Source organism: Sinocyclocheilus grahami, unplaced genomic scaffold, assembly GCF_001515645.1.
Source record: "Sinocyclocheilus grahami isolate Dianchi unplaced genomic scaffold, SAMN03320097.WGS_v1.1 scaffold343.1, whole genome shotgun sequence".
In the NCBI taxonomy this organism is placed as follows: Eukaryota; Metazoa; Chordata; class Actinopteri; order Cypriniformes; family Cyprinidae; genus Sinocyclocheilus; species Sinocyclocheilus grahami.
Window position 1 is genome coordinate 673,339 of NW_015505522.1, and position 18,046 is coordinate 691,384.

Consider the following 18,046-nt stretch of genomic DNA (forward strand, 5'->3'; position numbering starts at 1 on the left):
TTGGCAAAAGGCGGGATCAAACCCGGGTCGATCGCGTCAAAAAGCCAACTATACACACTTATCCAACTCACCACTGGAGCTGATGTTTTGCAGCCACTTTTAACTAAATGTAAATATACACCCCGTATTTTTTATTCCATAGTAAGGGCAATTCATACAATACATTTAAACTGAGCTACTTTAATACCATCTCTGAACTTTCTACCAGGACTCTGCTGTTCTTCGGCTGGTTCTTCTCTGTATACGGTGATTGACAGTGTCTCGTCCAGTCAGCGGTGAGTAATCCCAAACCAATGGTGCTGTCTCAAACTATACCTACCTTTTCCGGTTTGTCTTAATTTTAATTTAAATTATTAAATGGATGCCACCTTATTGGTACAATAAAGCCCTCCCTACACCTACCCTAACCCTACTCGATACTTTATTTTCAACTTTTTGATTATTTCCTTAATTTTTATTGAAAATAAATGCCTTTACGATGTGATACGAGATTTGAAAAGGGAGGAAAAAAAAGTTTGGCAAAAGGCGGGATCAAACCCGGGTCGATCGCGTCAAAAAGCCAACTATACACACTTATCCAACTCACCACTGGAGCTGATGTTTTGCAGCCACTTTTAACTAAATGTAAATATACACCCCGTATTTTTTATTCCATAGTAAGGGCAATTCATACAATACATTTAAACTGAGCTACTTTAATACCATCTCTGAACTTTCTACCAGGACTCTGCTGTTCTTCGGCTGGTTCTTCTCTGTATACGGTGATTGACAGATGTCTCGTCCAGTCAGCGGTGAGTAATCCCAAACCAATGGTGCTGTCTCAAACTATACCTACCTCTTCCGGTTTGTCGTTGTGTTTTCTAACATGTTATAATGTTTTCTGAATTATTGTTGTGCTTTCTGAATTGTTCTTTTGTTTTCAGAATTGTGATTTGCTTTGCACGTCTCGGCCACCGTACTTTTATTCACAGTGCCTCAGCCCTTTTCCGGCTGGGGAAAGTTTTGGCATGGAGCACCAGCTTTGACTCGGTTCCATCATTGAGCAGGTTTCCAAGCTGTGGGAGCACCTGGCTCACGCTGCCATAAGACCGCAGCTATTTTTGACACCGCAACAGGCAGCACCTAACTCAGGCTAAATACCCAAGGCAATGGGACGTTCACACACTTGTGTCCCGTCTCTGACTCTCATGTAGTTCATGAATGTGCACCATTGCACTGTTCTCCAAAAGAGCCATCATATGTGACCCTGGGGCACAAAACCAGTCATAAGGGTAATTTTTTTAAAATTGAGATTTATACATCAAGCTGAATAAATAAGCTTTCCATTGATGTATGGTTTGTTAGGATAGCACAATATTTGAAAATCTGGAATCTGAGGGTGCAAAAAAATCTAAATATTGAGAAAATCATCTTTAAAGTTGTTCAAATGAAGTTCTTAGCAATGCATATTACCAATCAAAAATTAAGTTTTGATATATTTATGGTAGGACATTTACTAAATATCTTCATAGAACATGATCTTTACTTAATATCCTAATGATTTTGGCATGAAAGAAAAATTGGTAATTTTTACCCATACGATGTATTTTTGGCTATTGCTACAAATAAATATGTCAACAAAATGAAGCAAGCAATTTGAACTTGACTTTATCTGATATTTAGATTTCTGTTCTGGAAATGTGTGCAAATTAGTGCATATTTAATTAAATAATGCCTCATTTCCATATTTAAACATTTCATTTCAAAGCAACTGTGTTAATGTACTGTTATTAATATCAGCTGGGTAAATGGTGATATCTATGAGTTACCCTATTTAACCCTGTCCAAGAATTAGAAACTTGGATATTTAAATATCCAAATCAGGTAACACTTCAGTTTAGGGACCAATTCTCACTAGTTGTTTATTAGCATGCATATTACTAGTATATTGGCTGTTTATGAGTACTTATAAAGTACATGTTAATGTCTTATTCTGCATGAGCATATTTTAGATCTCTTAACCCGACCCCATACCTAAACTTAACAACTACCTTACTAACTATTAATAAGCAGCAAATTAAGATCTTAATGAAACAAAAACTGGGGTTAATAGTTAGTTAATAGTGCGAATTGACACCCCAATTAAAGGCTGACCCCAAATGAATGTAAAATGCCATTTGTAGGTTGATCCCCACTCAAAACACTTAAGCATCCCAGCCAGAACAACATTGTCTCAACCAGTGGGCTGAGTTTGGGACAAGCCTATCAGTTTGTTCTATTAATAGAGGAGTATTCAGGAAACCTGCTGGAAAAGGTATTATCTGGCAATAGTGCAAATAACACTGGTGTACAAAACACTATGAGCCAATTACTGCAGAGTTGTTTTTACACCGCCTAGAAGCCAATGGAAGTCTTAATGAAGTCAATGTTGAGCTGAGCAAACCTAAGTCAGAAGAAGCACTTCCAAACTCCTACAATTCTGAACAAACCCGAGCCACAGTCTCGGTCATTACGCCTGCGACTTTACAATGCGACGGAACTGTGATTTCACACATTAATTTACTCACTCCGGGCAAGAGTACGATGGCATTGCGTCTAACGCCTCCAGCAATCATGCGAGACACAGAGGATAGATCCCCTCGCTTTGAGCCTGGCATGCTTTCGCTTGGATGTTTTGCTACATTGAACTGATTATATAATCTGCAGCAGTAAAATGGCTAGGGAGGCCACTGGCTGTCTCCTTTCGTCTAGTGTGCCTGTTAGCTAAGACGAGAGCGAACCATAAAAGGGAGAGAGAAGAGAGGCTGGAATGAATGGAGACACAAATAATTACCGTAACAACTTCTCCATCACTTCTGGTCGCAGCACAGGCCATGTTGGCCCGCCGAAGTTCCTTATTGGCCTGCAAGGTGGAGAAATAGTTGACAGCAGCGAACTCGATAAGGGCTGAGAAGACGAACGCGAAGCAGACGGCGATGAACCAGTCCATGGCGGTGGCATAGGAGACCTTGGGTAACGAGTGACGAGCGCTAATGCTCAGCGTGGTCATGGTTAGTACTGTGGTGATGCCTGTCGGGAACACATAAACACAAAATCCAGTTAGCTTGACTGATCTTAGAAAGTCTTGGTAAAGATTTCTGTTCTCAGTCTCAGTTCATTAGGTTAAACTTTGCCTCAGTTCAACACAATTCTAAACATGAATGACAATTAATTCATTCAAAAATGAAAATTCTGTCATTGTTATTATTCACAACTGACACCCAAAATGGTTAAAAGCCTTCCGAATGACGATGAACTCATATTTGGACAATTTTAAATACGTTCACACTATTAGCTAATTATTAACTATGACTTTACCCTAATAAACTCTTAATTTGCTGTTGAGTTAATTTTAGTTAGTGAGGTAGTTGTTAGGTTTAGGTATGGAGTGGATTAAGGGATATGCTCATACAGAATAAGACATTAATATGTGCTTTATAAGTACTAGTGAACAGCCAATATGCATGCTAATAAGCAACTAGTTAACAGTGAGAACTGGTCCCTAAACTTACCTGTTACTGAAAATTGTCTAGGAGCATTTAAAATATTGTGTTAATGCATTTCATCAGACTAATGACACCGTCGAAGGCAACACAAATTTAAACCTTTTTTTTTTCATTATGATGTAAATAATGACCGTGAATTTAACAGTAAAAGACTGTAAAAATGCTACAGTAAAAACCTGTTAAATGGTTAACGGTAAATTCCCCTACTGTATACGGTGAAAAACTGCATTGGACATTGCATGTATTGGACATTAATTTTACGGTAGTATACCGGTTTTGGAAGACCGTATAATTTACAGTGAATAACCGTAAATTGACATTCCCAGAATTCGTTACATTTCAAATTTGATGTTTTTTTGTTGAAATAACTATGTTTTTTCTTAGATTTTTCTTATCAGTTTTGTATATTAGGGTTGTGCGTTACACCTAATGTTGTTAAATTAATGTTTATTGCATTATTTCAGTTTCATGTGTGTTACCGTGATGGTGTTTAGTGTTTGTGTGAATGACGCTGTGCACCTTCTATATATGTTAATATCTAAAAGCTGCTTGTGATGGGCTTTGATTCATCATGTGACTCTCATCACCTCCTGCTTTTGGTTGTTATCAGTGTATTACAAAGGTACAAAACAGATTTCAGTACTTCAATAGGTTGGTATATTAACATTATATCAGTTAATGAAATGACGGTATTTAACTGTAAATTTAAATTAAAACCGTAAAACCTAAAACGTTGCTACCGTATTTTTTACAGTAAAATTCCGGCAACCACAGCTGCTGGTTTTTTACTGTAAATTTTACGGATTTTTTTTTACAGTGTGTTTATGTGTTACTACAAATTCAAATTAAGGCCAGTTAGTCATTTGGTTGCCATTTGCACTTTGTAATAGTAGTTATGAAAGCTGCAGTACGAAAGCTATAGCATTCTTTCTTTCTTCTTTTTCCAAAGCAACTATACAAACTTAGAAACCATCCCAAACCTATCCCACCCCAGTAGGGTTCAAGATGATAGAAATCAAACACAGAATCTAGATACAATATACATAGAATAAAAATAACTGGATAAATATATAAATAATAAAAAAGAAAATACCGCGTTATAAAGAAGATACAACTTTTGAAACCTATATCTTTCTAGTTGCTGTGATATAACATCTCAAGTCCAACAAGAGAAGTGTTTTGTTATGTGGACTCTTAATTTGTAGTTTTGCCTTGTGTTCATGTTTTCCCTGATTGTTTGCACAGGTTCTTAATTAATCTATTACCTCATTTGTATAAACAGCCCTTGTGTTTCTGGTCTGGCCTTGTTCTTGTATGGCTGTCATGTTGGTGGACTCAGTTCTGTCTCTTGGTTCGCATCTTTCCTGTACTCTTGTTGTTGTTGTTGTTGTTACAGTCATTTTATAATGGATCATAGAGACCAATGGGCCGCCGGTGCATTTTGGCTCTATTGAATAGGTCATTTACTCAAAGCTCTGCATGAACTCCCGTGGAATAGCTTCAGGATAAATAATAGGCATTAGTTCAGTAAGGGCTGAAAAGCCTTTGAGATTCAAAGCGATTTGCCCAAAAAGATAACATAAAACATTATTTAATAAGCTTTGTGATCATTTATTTTACATCTAAAGCAACACATCTGTTTTTCAAGTGTTGATTCATTTAATAAAATATATTTATAGAATACTAACCCAAAGGCAATGGATTTTTATTTTATGAGACAAGAATGGCCTTTTTATATTTCATTCAGTTCATTATTGTATGTTTGGAACAATATTGTGTTAGATATTTTTTCCCAATACCCTTTTCTCTCCCCCACATAAATATTTAATTTGCATTATATTTTTGTATGCATACAAATTACACATACAAAACCAATAGAAAAATATGATGCGATTTCACATTGCATCCTCATAGCTGTCTAGATTACTGATTTATTTTAATGCATAAGCTGCTTACTTCAAAATAGTGCCTGTTTAGTACCACTAGGGCTTCTGAATAATAAATAATCATTATACATGAGATAAAACATACATTCCCAAGAACATTCATTCATTCATTCATTCAAATCATTGCTGCCAGAAAAGCCTTCCAATTTCAAATGAACTGGAATTCAATATCAGATGGGCAAGAAAAAATTGTTCATAAGATGTGAAGACTGAGGTACAAGATGACTGTAGTTCTGCTGTTTACCTTACTCAAAGGAGTACAAACACTGAAAACGACCTGATATTTGGGTACGATTAGAAGACATCTTTTCATAACAGACTGAGAAAAATGGTAGAGGCCTGGGTTGCAACTCCCATTATTTTCTGTTCTGACATAGCAAGTCATATGCTGTCACTTTACTTTATACACACACACACACATCTCACATAAGTAAAACAAATCTGGTCTCTCTGAGTTTTTCACCCTTTCTGCGTCACCTTCTCAAAACCTGTTACTTTAAGGGCAAAGGTGTTGCTGATCCAATCTGCCGAGCTCTCCACATCAGGACTGGCCTGCTGTGTTTTTGTTGGCCTGCTGTGGGTGATCTATAGGGCAGCTCATGGTCAATGGGTTGAGCAGATATTAGATACGTTTTCTCACCCAAGAAGAGACTACATTCAAGAGAGGGAGTAGCTGCTATGAGGACAGTAACGATGAAACATACCCAGGCCTTAATAGAGACATCGACATTTTATGGCAAGCACAAAGCTTGATTCTAGATGACTGAGCCCTATAGAGACAAAACAGGAGTCCATTATAAATGGACCTTATGGGAAGCTGAGCTGTCAGGGATCAGGTTTGCTTGTAGCACCCAGTAATAAAATTCACTATAGACAGAGCTGAATAAACTTATAGAAACACTATTAACTCTCATGTAATTCAAAACCCGTGTGATTGTCTGAATGGTGAACAAGGGTTGTCAAGCTCTAAATGACAAAAGGTGCCATAAAAGAATAATAGTCTTTTGATGACATACAATAGCTTTTTGTGAGGGAAAGACTATAATGTGTTTCAGTGTCACTGATAATCATTTCCTTTGCCACAGATCTCATTCACACTTGCATACATTCAAATATGGTGGAAGCATGTGATGCCAGGTTAAACAGTAATGATGCCAAACTTCATTGGTTCTTGTGTGACTCAGAACTGATGTGTCACAACTGAATATGAACATATTCAAATTGCACATGAGATTTGAGAGCAGAGGGGAATATTTTCAGTGAATAACCTTACCATAACCTTAAATCCACCATCGCCGTTCGGCGCATAGGGCGACAACTGTTCTCCATCGGCTTTGATCCGCAGCTGTGACTTCTGCCAGATCTTCCATAAAAGTTCTTCGCCAGGTGATTTTTGGGTGCCCTTGTTTTTGTTTGCCTTTTGCAGGCCGCCAGGATCTTGCCATCTTGAGTATCCGATGGTCAGGAAGGCGTAAGACGTGTCCGGCGAATTGAAAACAGCGTTCGGTGACTGTCACGGAGACGGGCTGAGTGTAGGCGCGACGATATACTTCCATGTTTGTGACATGGTCCAGGTAAGTGATCTTAAGGATGCGTCGCAAACAACGGAGGTGGAAAACATCCAACTTTCGAGCAATGGTTTCAGTCATCTTCCAGGTCTCGCTCGAGTAGGTCGCGGTTGGCACAACGATCGTAGCCAGGAGTCGCAGTTTAATCTGCAGAGAGAGGGAAGCCAAGTTTCAGATTGGACGAAGTCGCTGGAACACGGCAGATGCTTCACCGATGCAGCGGATGACATCTCGTTCTGTATCCCCATTTTAAGAGACGACACTGAAAGTGAAAGTGACGTGACGTGTGGCCAAGTATGGTGACCTATACTCGGAATTTGTGATCTGCATTTAACCCATCCAAGTGCACACACACAGTAGTGAACACACACACACCGTGAACACACACCTGGAGCAGTGGGCAGCCGGTGCCTTGCTCAAGGGTCTCACCTCAGTCGTGGTATTGAGGGTGGAAGAGAGCATTGTACATTCACTTCCCCCACCTACAATCCCTGAGACTCGAACCTTACAAGTCCGACTCTCTATCCATTAGGCCACACTGCCAAGATAAGTGATGTTTGCAACTTCCTCCACTTTTTTCCCATCGATTGTAATTGGTACTCTCGAGTTTACATAACCGATGCGAACGACTTTAGTTTTCTGTCCATTAATTCGGAGTCCAGCGCTGGCCGCTTGATTATCTGGGGCTATAGTGAGGTCTCGCAGGGCAGTTTGAGTCGGGTCGAGAATCACAATATCATCGACAAAGTCGAGATTGGCAAGGAAGAGATTACCAACTGTCCAGGGTATGCTGATGTGTAGACGGTCGATGGAGTGGCGGGTGACGAAGTCGATGACAAGGAGGAATAACATCGGTGAAAGCACACACCCTTGTGGTACGCCAGTTTCAATCGCAAAGAAATCAGTTATCAGTACACAACATTGAGAGCCTTGGTAAAGGTTGTGAAAGATGTCTACAAATCGAGACAATTCCATAAGCCCGGGCTATATCTTCCATAGCGTTTCCCGGTGCACTAAGTCAAAAGCCATGACAAAGTCGATAAAGTTCAGTGAGATCCGTTGTTGGTATTCCAGCGATTGTTTGATCACTTATCGCAGAGCAAAAATCTTCTCAATGCAGGATCTGCCCCTTCGGAAGCCCGCTTGTTGATCTCTAAGGCAGCTCGTCGGAGGCGATTTAGAAGGACAATAGAAAATACCTTTCCAGGTCCCGAGAGAATACCCCGCCAGTTATCACACTTAGAGAGAACTATCTTTTTTGAACAGCTCTTTTCTAAGGTGTTCAATAGAATCTGATAGATGTCCAATAAACAGAGCTGTGTTTCCCAAAAGCATCATTAGCCTAAGCAGATCGCAGAAACCACATGCACCAATGATCTCTACAATTACATTTTTGGGAAATGCAGGAAAGTATAATTGCTTACAGATGGGACATAAAAATATTTTTATGTCTAAAAGCAATGCTCTTGAATATGTCAATGGACTAACTCTGATCTCATAACTGACACTCATATAAATATCAGCATAGCTCATTCACTCTTTTCAACCTCAAACTGATGTCTTTCACAGATAAATATAACTTGAGCTTTCATCTCCACAATCTAATTACAAAAAAAAAAAAACTCTGAATATTCAACTTCAGCTTCAAATCAAAGGTTAATATCTAGACAGATCCTATTTACAAGAGAACATGTTTAACGGATCCTGAGCATGAATGGAAATGTATAAAGCAAAGGCACAAACACAACTCCTAGGGGTCAAATTATGCCTTTAAGGGCAAAAAGTTGGTCCAAATTAACCTCAGTCAATTACATCTCTGAACCCGATGCTCTGGGTTATTTCAGCTTTTAGTGGAAGAAGATTGTGATGTAGAGCAACTACAATGGATATAGACAGTGAGTACCTCTGCCTATTCATCTCTACTCTCTAAAGCAAGTCATTTGTTAGAACTCTCACTGCGTTTCTTTTTTACACTGTATTTAGTTTTCTTTCACACCTCTTTTCACGGAAATAACACTTTCACCTCAGAACTGAGGCAGAACTGAGAAACATGCTGTAGGTTGCTCACCTGAGCGGTGTTTACTTGCAGAAACAACTCCTCTGACATAGTGTATCTCACACCTCGCTTAGAGCGAAGACATTTTTATACTAAAGTTGTGACTTTATCAGCAAAACATGAAAGTATCCCAATTAACCTATTTAAAGAGATAGTTCGCCCAAAAATGAAAATTCTGACATAATTTACTCAGCTTCGGGTTGTTCCAAACCTGCATGAATCTCTTTCTTCTGTTGAACACAAAAGAAGATATTTTGAAGAATGTGTTTTCTGTACTATGGAAGTAAATGGCTAACGTCCAGTGTTTGGTTACACACAATCTTCAAAATATCTTCTTTTGTGTTCAAAAATGACTTGAGGGTGAGGAAATTATGACAGAATGTTCAGTTTTGGGTGTCTGCAGTTCAAAACATCTTTATTATCTCAATCTTTGCATAGATTCCTGGTAGAGTATATAGTGCTCCAAACAAGACACATTTCCTCAGAAAATTCAAATATGTTTCCAAAAACGTTTTACCATCTTACACAAATGGAATATGACAGCTTGCAAGGGCTTTAATTGCTTCATGCTGATGTGTTTTTCATAAAGAGAAAAAACATTAGCTGTAGGTTATAGACTGATACACTCCTAATTGCCCAATAAGCTCATTCTAATGGTCCCATTCAAACACAAGCGGGAGACCACAAAGACAGATGATTCATTCGTGCATATAAATTAATCAGCTGAAAAAGCAATGAGGACAAAGTAGAAGTTAAGAGCCTGATCAGTCTGGTTCATTCAAAGTTAAAATAACAGTAAAAATATATACTTGCATCCACTGAAAAATGTATTCTTCTTCTCATGTTTCTGTTTGGAAATGAGGGTAAACAGAGGAAGGCAAGGAAGAGGATCTCAGTATGTTTGCTTTCATCCTACACCACCACAGAACAAGGGCCAAGGCACTTTAAGTGATTTAGGACCATTGCCAACAGCTGCCAAGAAGAGTGCATTAAGATAATGAAGCAATAGAGATCTACATAAAAAAGCAACAGAAAATGTGCATCATCTCATCAAGTTATAAAAGGCAGCTTAGCAAATTCATCTGGTTTCTTTTCTGCTTATGAAGAAAGACTTTGATGTATATTTATGATGGCACCATTTTTATGAGTGTAAAAGTTATACTTTCAGTATCAGTCTCACAATGCCCAACTCTTTACTTTATTGCACTGTACCAATATATATTCATTTGTTTCAAATCTGGTGTATTTAAAATACAAACACCTTCTGCTTTCTGTGGCTCGGTTCCAGAACTTAGTGAACTTCTTTGCACTCTACAGCCTACATAGACAGCATCCTCATATTCGACATCAGCGGCAATTTATAAAGTTCAGCATTAGCTTGTTCCCTATGACTGAAGAACAAATAGGTAAAGCAGTCTAAATCACCTTAGTAAAAGGATTCAGTAGTGTCAACAGTCTGTTTAAGTGATTTCTATCACTTCGTTCACTGCCTGGATTGTTTTCACTGAGCTTGTTCCTATGCATGCTAGGATTGCATTCTGCATGAGGAATACATTGGAACTTGGCCAAACGAAGGTCATAATGATCTTAGAAGACATATTGTTGCTCCCTACCTTTTAGAACAGCCTTAACGTCAGGAAACTATGATCTATTGTGCCTTAAAATGCTGCAGCTCACTAGGTCTAAAATACAAGGTCTCGTTTTAAATCTGATTTTGTATGCATACTGTAAAATGCCATGCACTTTAGTATTAGCGTATTGGTGCCTTCACAAAGAGCCCCACAGATGAACAATTAAAAAGGAAATAAAATACAGTGGCTTACCAAACACAGTTCTGGCCGGTACTGACTCCTTGTCGATCCAGAAGGAGACCTGTGCTAGGATCACAGTCATAATGCACGGGATGTATGTCTGGATCAAGAAGAAACCCATTTTCCTCTGCAGGTGGAAGTACACCGTCATGACTATGTATTCACCTGTGAGAGATCAGTGGAATAGGCAATCCTAAACTACAAACCATAGACTCTGTAGGAACACATTCAAGACAAAAATCCATTTCAGCACATATTCAACCCATGTGTTCAAGATTTATTGAAATCGTGACGATGTTTTAAGAGGTTTGCATTAAGAATTGGTGCTCGGCAAACCAGAAAACATTTCTCACTGAATCATACGTCTCAAAGCTCATACCTGTGCTTGACTTCAGCCTCTCACTAGACACCGTCTGTCCAATGAGATCATACTGTAGCAGACTGGAACTCTCCTGAGGGACCTCCACTGAAAATAACGGCCCTTTCTTCCATGTGTAAACAATCTCACTCATTGGGTAGGCATCTATACTAGGCACACATTCAAATGGAAGTCAGTCATACCAGTAAATCCATGCAATGTGAATATGTGCCATTTCAAACATACTTACAGCTGCCAAATTTCAAAGGACATGAATGTCCATCCATTGGAAAATTGATCAGCCGCATGGGACACTCAGCATTGATGGTTAACCTGAAAACAAATAAAAGCATCACTTTTCATTTACAGTATGTAAAATAACAGATTTTCTTAAACTCTACAGTGAGCATCAAAAGTCAGTATGGAAAAATCCTTCGTTTTGCATTTGCATTAAAGAGATGAATGGATTCTGTCATCATTTACTCACCCTTGTGTCGTTCCAAACCTGTATGAGTTCTTTCCCCAGTTGATCACAAATAAAGATAACTGAAGAATTTTGGTAACCAAACAATTACTGGTAGCCATTGACTTCCATAGTATGGAATAAAAATACTATGGCTACCAGAAACTGCAACAACCTTCAAAATATAACCTTTTGTGTTCCACAGAAGAAAAAAATACAGGTCTGTAACAACATGAAAGCGAATAAATGATGACTCTCTTTAACGTTGCACTGATTTTAACACAATTTCTTCTACAACGTTTATTATCAGCATGAAAAATGTTAAGCACACGTTGCATATTTACAGTTTACAGTACATAATAGAATCCAATGTATTTTTTTGTGGACTGCTAAGAAAAGAATGTGTGTTATCAAGTGTTTCATTTCTACTGCCATTTTAGAGAGCAAGTGTGCAGTGCATCTTTGACTTGGAGAGCAAATGTTTTGGCACGCAGGCTACCTCATGGTGTACAGAATAGTTCCGTTCTGCATGATGCGGAACAGCTTGTTGGGAGTGGTCATGTTGTGCGAAATAGAACGTTTGCCATTTCGGAAGAAAGTGTCCGGTGTCCAGATCTTGCTGACCATTAGGTTGTTGAGACGCAGGATCTCAATGGGGCCCTCAAATTTCAGCCGGTCGTCTATCCACGTTTGCCGAAAAAACACATCCATTGTGTATTCCTGAGAAATGGTTTATAAGATGTAGTTTCACTACACAAATCAATTTTTCATGTGCAGAGCATGTGCAAAAACAGATATATAAACAGCAACCCACAATACCTTTTTATGAGTGAACACATCAGCAAAGTGTCATCGGGTATGAATCTGATTCAGGCTGGTATACATTCACTCTGGAATGGTATTTCTTTATATTTTTTCCCCCCACTAATCTTGGCGGAGACTTATCTATACGGATTGTCACAGTGGATCACATGGCAAGCGATGTGGCTTTGCACACTGTAGAAAAATAGTGTAGTGTGTAACAGAGGAAAGAAAGCCGAGCCGGGACCCTTACTGTCAGGGATTGTCAACCAGATTAAAATCCCTAAGCTGCTGAAATGACATCCTGCCCAAATGTCAGAATAATGAAGCCAGGGCCGACATGACTAGAGGCAGTGGGCATAGAAAACATGCAATTACGGTGGATTTATGTTTGTATGTATCATATATATATAATTGCTTTACTCACGTACCATTTCCACATCAGAAACAGGACCGAAGCTGGTGACAAAGATGTCCGTTTTAACCTCTGTGACAGGACCTACAGTTTATTTTTTTAAATAAATAAATAACAGTTTAAAAGAAAGAAATAAAAACAATCCTTAGTTTAATTCAAAATATTTTAAACAACTTGCAAAGCGATAAGGCAGTTTCTGGTGAAGAACTTGATGAAGTCTCAGTCTATAATCGTTTAATTTCGGTGAAAGTTGGATTCAACTCCCTAAAGTAAGACTTTAATATGTAAAGTGATTCCAGCACTTGCCTACCTCCAAATCCAGGTCGGAGTCTGTTGTCATATCCATCTAATAATCTGTCCAAAACGCGCGTAATGTTATCCAAATATATCCTCGTCTCGGTTGGCGGATTTGCCAACACCTGACCAACACTGTAAACAGACTCAAAACTTTATTTCCATTTTCACACACGAACAAGCAAAGCAGAAAAATAAACACGCATGCAAAGTCTGATAAAAGCACTTTGCTACTTACCAAGAGAGGAACAAACATGTGCGTACCCAAGCCATGCTTTGCGCGCGCTCTCTATCCAAGTGTACCCTTGTCAACTAGTGTTAGTTGCACGTCCCATAATGTATGTGTGCGAAAGGAGCTGGTGCGGTCTCGAGGCTTGTGTGCGTATATCCTGAAGCTTTTATGCGTGAAGTCTTGCTGGAGTTCCTCAGTGGGGTTGCGCTTCTTCTGACTCACTCTGATGGAAAACTAAAGTGCTTCCAAAGAGGCGGAGTAGATGGAACCAAAGGACTTTGACAATGATCGAATAAAGCATTATGAGAGATTAGAAGAACGAGTCAGAGTTGTCAGGGAATTATCCAAAGGTTTGGGAAAAAGCGCAAATGTTCTGCTGCTTGAGTTCGCGTTATGGTCGGCGTGCTATTTTATCCGTTTAAACGCTCAAACTTTGATCATTAGTTAATGTACATTCAAAAACCGAGAATTTCATGAAACTTTAATCAACATATCTTTACATGCATAATTAAATTTGCAACTACTGATCTTTTTATGCATTGCATAATATTTGCCAATTAATGAGCGTTTTTTAAATAAAACTTATAGGCGACATTTAAATACAAAATAGTCAATTTTAGAGTTTATCTTATGTAATATCAAAACATTAAAATGGATTCTAGATTAGATTTCAGAAGTGTTTGTTTATATTTCATGGCTGTCTTGTTTACAGTTAGGATGAGAGTGTATATTGTCATTATTAGTTTTTGTTGTCTTTGTCATATTGTTACATAATACAATATTGCATTCTCAAGCAGTGAATTAATTGGGGTCACTTACCAGTCAAAAGATTTTCATAAAGAACTGTGTATGAGGCAAAATGTTATGTATGCTGAGATAAAAATGTATGCACTGGCAAATAATGCACAATATTTTTGGATGAAATATGGGTGTATTTATGAAACATGCTTGTTTATTTTGGTTTCGTGATTATTTGATACAAAATCACTGATACAATACAATTTCATGACCAGTATTTATGCAGTATTTATGTACATATGCAATGCAATGGTGATAAAATGTCTCTCTCTATGCCGATGCAGCCTTTTTCACTCACTCAGAGTTGATGGGATCACATCTGCACCAGGATAGCTCTTTCCACAGGAGCTTATACAGATGATGCTGTTTGAATCTTCTTGGCATCACTGTAACAACACTGGGCCATTATCCTAATCCACAGTCATAAGGTTTTAATGCATCAAGCCATCATACATCATTTGATTCATCTCAAATTTGATGGGCCCTTCAGTGTGCATTGTCAGGGAACGACAATTACATGCTGATGTGGGATCAGCGGGATTTAAAATTCTGCCAGTTTCAGAGAAGTTGCCACCGGGTCACTTCTTCTAGTTGTTGTCCACTACATGAAATAAGGTCAGTTCTGTCTATACCAAACCCAGGCATGAAAATCTTGGAGCTTTTAGCTTTTAGAACATATAATGACGGCAGAGGAGCTTTCTGATGTGACCGCTGAACAATGAGATTGCTGGGATGTGAAATACCAGCAGAGGCAGGCCTGTTGAGCACTGAAGCATAGCGAGAACTGGGAGGCAAAAACCAAGCGGGCGGGTCACTTGAGCGTGAACGGGGGTAAAGGTGTGCCGACAGACATGGATACTGTGCTTCTGGTCACAATAACACTAAACCCAAGCAAATGTTCTCTGTTTGGTCAGTAAGGCACTCTGTAAACAACTGTGTAGCATCTGGCACTTACAGAGGTGGACAAATATGAATACGGCAACATCACACCAACTATTAATTCAAATGTTATGCAGACTGACCTTGCATGTGAAATCCACAAAATCAATTTATATGGCCAACTTGAGTTCATAGATTTGTGAATACAGAATTTCTATTAACCATGTTCATTTAGAGGTTTGGTAGAGCTTGCTGGCCGTTCATTACATGCTTAGCATTAAAGTATCAGGTTGATACATCCTTTCCAAATCAAACTAAGCCCAAGCAGAAACAATGTTTCCAAACTGGAGGTTTATCACATTTCAACACAACATTAAAACAAAAAAAACTTTTTTTTTTTAAAGTTAAGCAAATTATGTTAAATCCTCTTTTGACAGGTCACAGAGGCAAACTCTCCAAATTCAAGATAAGGGGGCAAAAAAAGGGCCCCTGTGCAAGCTAAATCTATTATGTCAAGTCACAATTAACCCCTTCAAAACTGTTGTGTGAACATTTTTAGTCCCCATGAGGAAAACAGCTTATAAATCATCCAGAACAGTTTTTTTAAATTGAAATATAATGTGACAGGTAAGGTTGGGGTAAGGGACAAAAAAAAAAAGTTTTTACAGTATAAAAAACATTATGTCTATGGAATGTCCCCATAAAACATGGAAACCAATGTGTGTGTGTGTGTGTGTGGATTTTTCTTATCATTATCTTATCATCATAAACCTCTTCATGTCTGTTTCTCTTACATTGACATTACTTACATCGTATAGTAGAATAACTGCTTGTAGCAGTGTTTTTCGGAGGAAACAAGTAAAAAACATACAGCACCTAAACTATTAAGATTACAATAGATGCAAGCCAATTAAGCTTCCATGAACACAAATTAGTATATATAAAAGGCAATGACAATCTGACTTTCTTACATTCCAAGTATGCTGCATAATTAAATATAATACGACAAATAAAGTCCAAGGCAGGTGTCGGTTTAAAAGTAGGGCTGTTGCCAAGAATAGGTGGCAGTGCCACATTCTTACACACACACACAAACAAAACACACGCAATATTTGTCAAGCATAGGGAGAACAAATGAAACAATAAAGATCCTCAGAAATCTTAATTTTCGGTAATCAAGATCATTTTTCCTCTTGGGCAAAGCTTGCCTTGCGTGTTGTAATATTATTTAGCCAATCCGCTAAGTCATTCCACTTGAGTATGCAGAGCATTCGCAGTTTAAATGGATTGAACGCCCCTGAAAGGTAAAAAAGCAGCTCCTCCTGTCCAGTATTAGCCATGCCTGCCTTATGTGATGCCTTAAAGTTAAAGCTAAGATGCATGGGTTAACGTGAAATGTGAAAATTAAACTCGTCAATTGGCATTGCATTTAGATTTGCTGACGTTGCATCAGTTTTTCTTTACACGTAGTTTCCTCTTGGGCAAAGCTTTCCTTGCGTGTTGTAATATTATTTAGCCAATCCGCTAAGTCATTCCGCTTGAGTATGCAGAGCATTCGCAGTTTAAATGGATTGAACGCCCCTGAAAGGTAAAAAAGCAGCTCCTCCTGTCCAGTATTAGCCATGCCTGCCTTAAGTGATGCCTTAAAGTTAAAGCTAAGATGCATGGGTTAACGTGAAATGTGAAAATTAAACTCGTCAATTGGCATTGCATTTAGATTTGCTGACGTTGCATCAGTTTTTCTTTACACGTAGTTTGCAGTTTTGAGCACTATAATCAGTCATTAATGCAATGTCCAATCAGATGTGTCTTTTTCCTCAACGTGGAGAATGCCGCAGTTGTTTAGTGTGCGTGCTCACTGACTGAATTCTGAATTCTCTCAAACTGTTTCTTTGTAAAGAGCAGAGTACTGATACAATGCAAGTACGAGATTAATTTTACAGTGTAGAGTTTTTGCAAAAGTGCATAACACACAATAGTCTGAAGTCATGGACCGCTTCAGAGTTGTTTGCTCGCTTTCTTTATATACCAATATTTTTTTCTCTCTTTAAATAACCATTTTCCCCCCATGCTATACTATTAAACAACTAATGTGAAGTCTTGATGTTCTGTTACATAAAACAGGATTGCCAAGTTTGTGTAACAAAACTAGCCCATTGGCCAATAGCCCAAAAATAGTCCAATGACCATATTCCAAATATCAAAACTCAAACTATGATATTCCCATACCTAAAATATTATTTTACAGTCACTGTAAAACAAGTTAACAAATTCATGCATGAGTTGAGGAACATGAGGTGACATTTCACCAAGCACAAAACAGTAATCATAATTACAGTATCAAGAGGAATAATCAACAACATTTATTTATTAGTTTGTTGATTTCATGATATTGTCCTGCCCTGTAACAAGTTCCTGTTTTTTTATTTATAATTTACTTCAGATGCAGCTTCTGTGCCACCTTCGCAGTGCAAAGATGGCTTTTGTTGATGTTGAGAAAATGGATTGGTAATAGCCTAGTGCTGTGATTGGGATTCAAAGTATTTGACATAAAAAAACCCTCCACATATACATTTAATAAATATTGCCCATACAAAGGTAAAAACAAATTCGTGGGGCAAAAGTGGCCCCTTAATAGAAAAGGTCATTTCTGACCCTGTAAATCAGACATAATCTTGAATATTAAGCATGTTAACTACTATGTTGTTGTTGTTTTTCTTGTCTTTGTATGTATTTATATATATATTTTGTCTTGGTCATATATTTCAGGTAGTTTACATGATGATTTTAACAAGTTTTCATGTAGGGCCTCACAAGTCATGCCTGTGTTACTTACTTTGAGACATTCATTTCCATGGAAACTGATGGTGACCCTTTAAAGTCCATGAAATAGTTGTTATT

General features: G+C 38.2%; 1 protein-coding gene across 1 annotated transcript in view; it reads right to left on the reverse strand.

The window, feature by feature from the left end:
* LOC107603238 (gamma-aminobutyric acid receptor subunit alpha-6-like) overlaps window positions 1–13,664 on the reverse strand; it is a 19,779-nt gene extending 6,115 nt beyond the window's left edge. Inside the window, exons 1-8 of the mRNA XM_016295980.1 lie at window positions 13,475–13,664; window positions 13,253–13,371; window positions 12,959–13,026; window positions 12,226–12,446; window positions 11,514–11,596; window positions 11,285–11,428; window positions 10,918–11,070; window positions 2,813–3,048 (exon numbers count right to left, since the gene is read on the reverse strand). Of these exons, the coding sequence (XP_016151466.1) occupies window positions 2,813–3,048; window positions 10,918–11,070; window positions 11,285–11,428; window positions 11,514–11,596; window positions 12,226–12,446; window positions 12,959–13,026; window positions 13,253–13,371; window positions 13,475–13,509 (1,059 nt within the window). The 5' untranslated portion in view covers window positions 13,510–13,664. The remainder of the gene's footprint in view (window positions 1–2,812; window positions 3,049–10,917; window positions 11,071–11,284; window positions 11,429–11,513; window positions 11,597–12,225; window positions 12,447–12,958; window positions 13,027–13,252; window positions 13,372–13,474) is intronic.
* Between the last annotated feature and the right edge of the window lie 4,382 nt (window positions 13,665–18,046).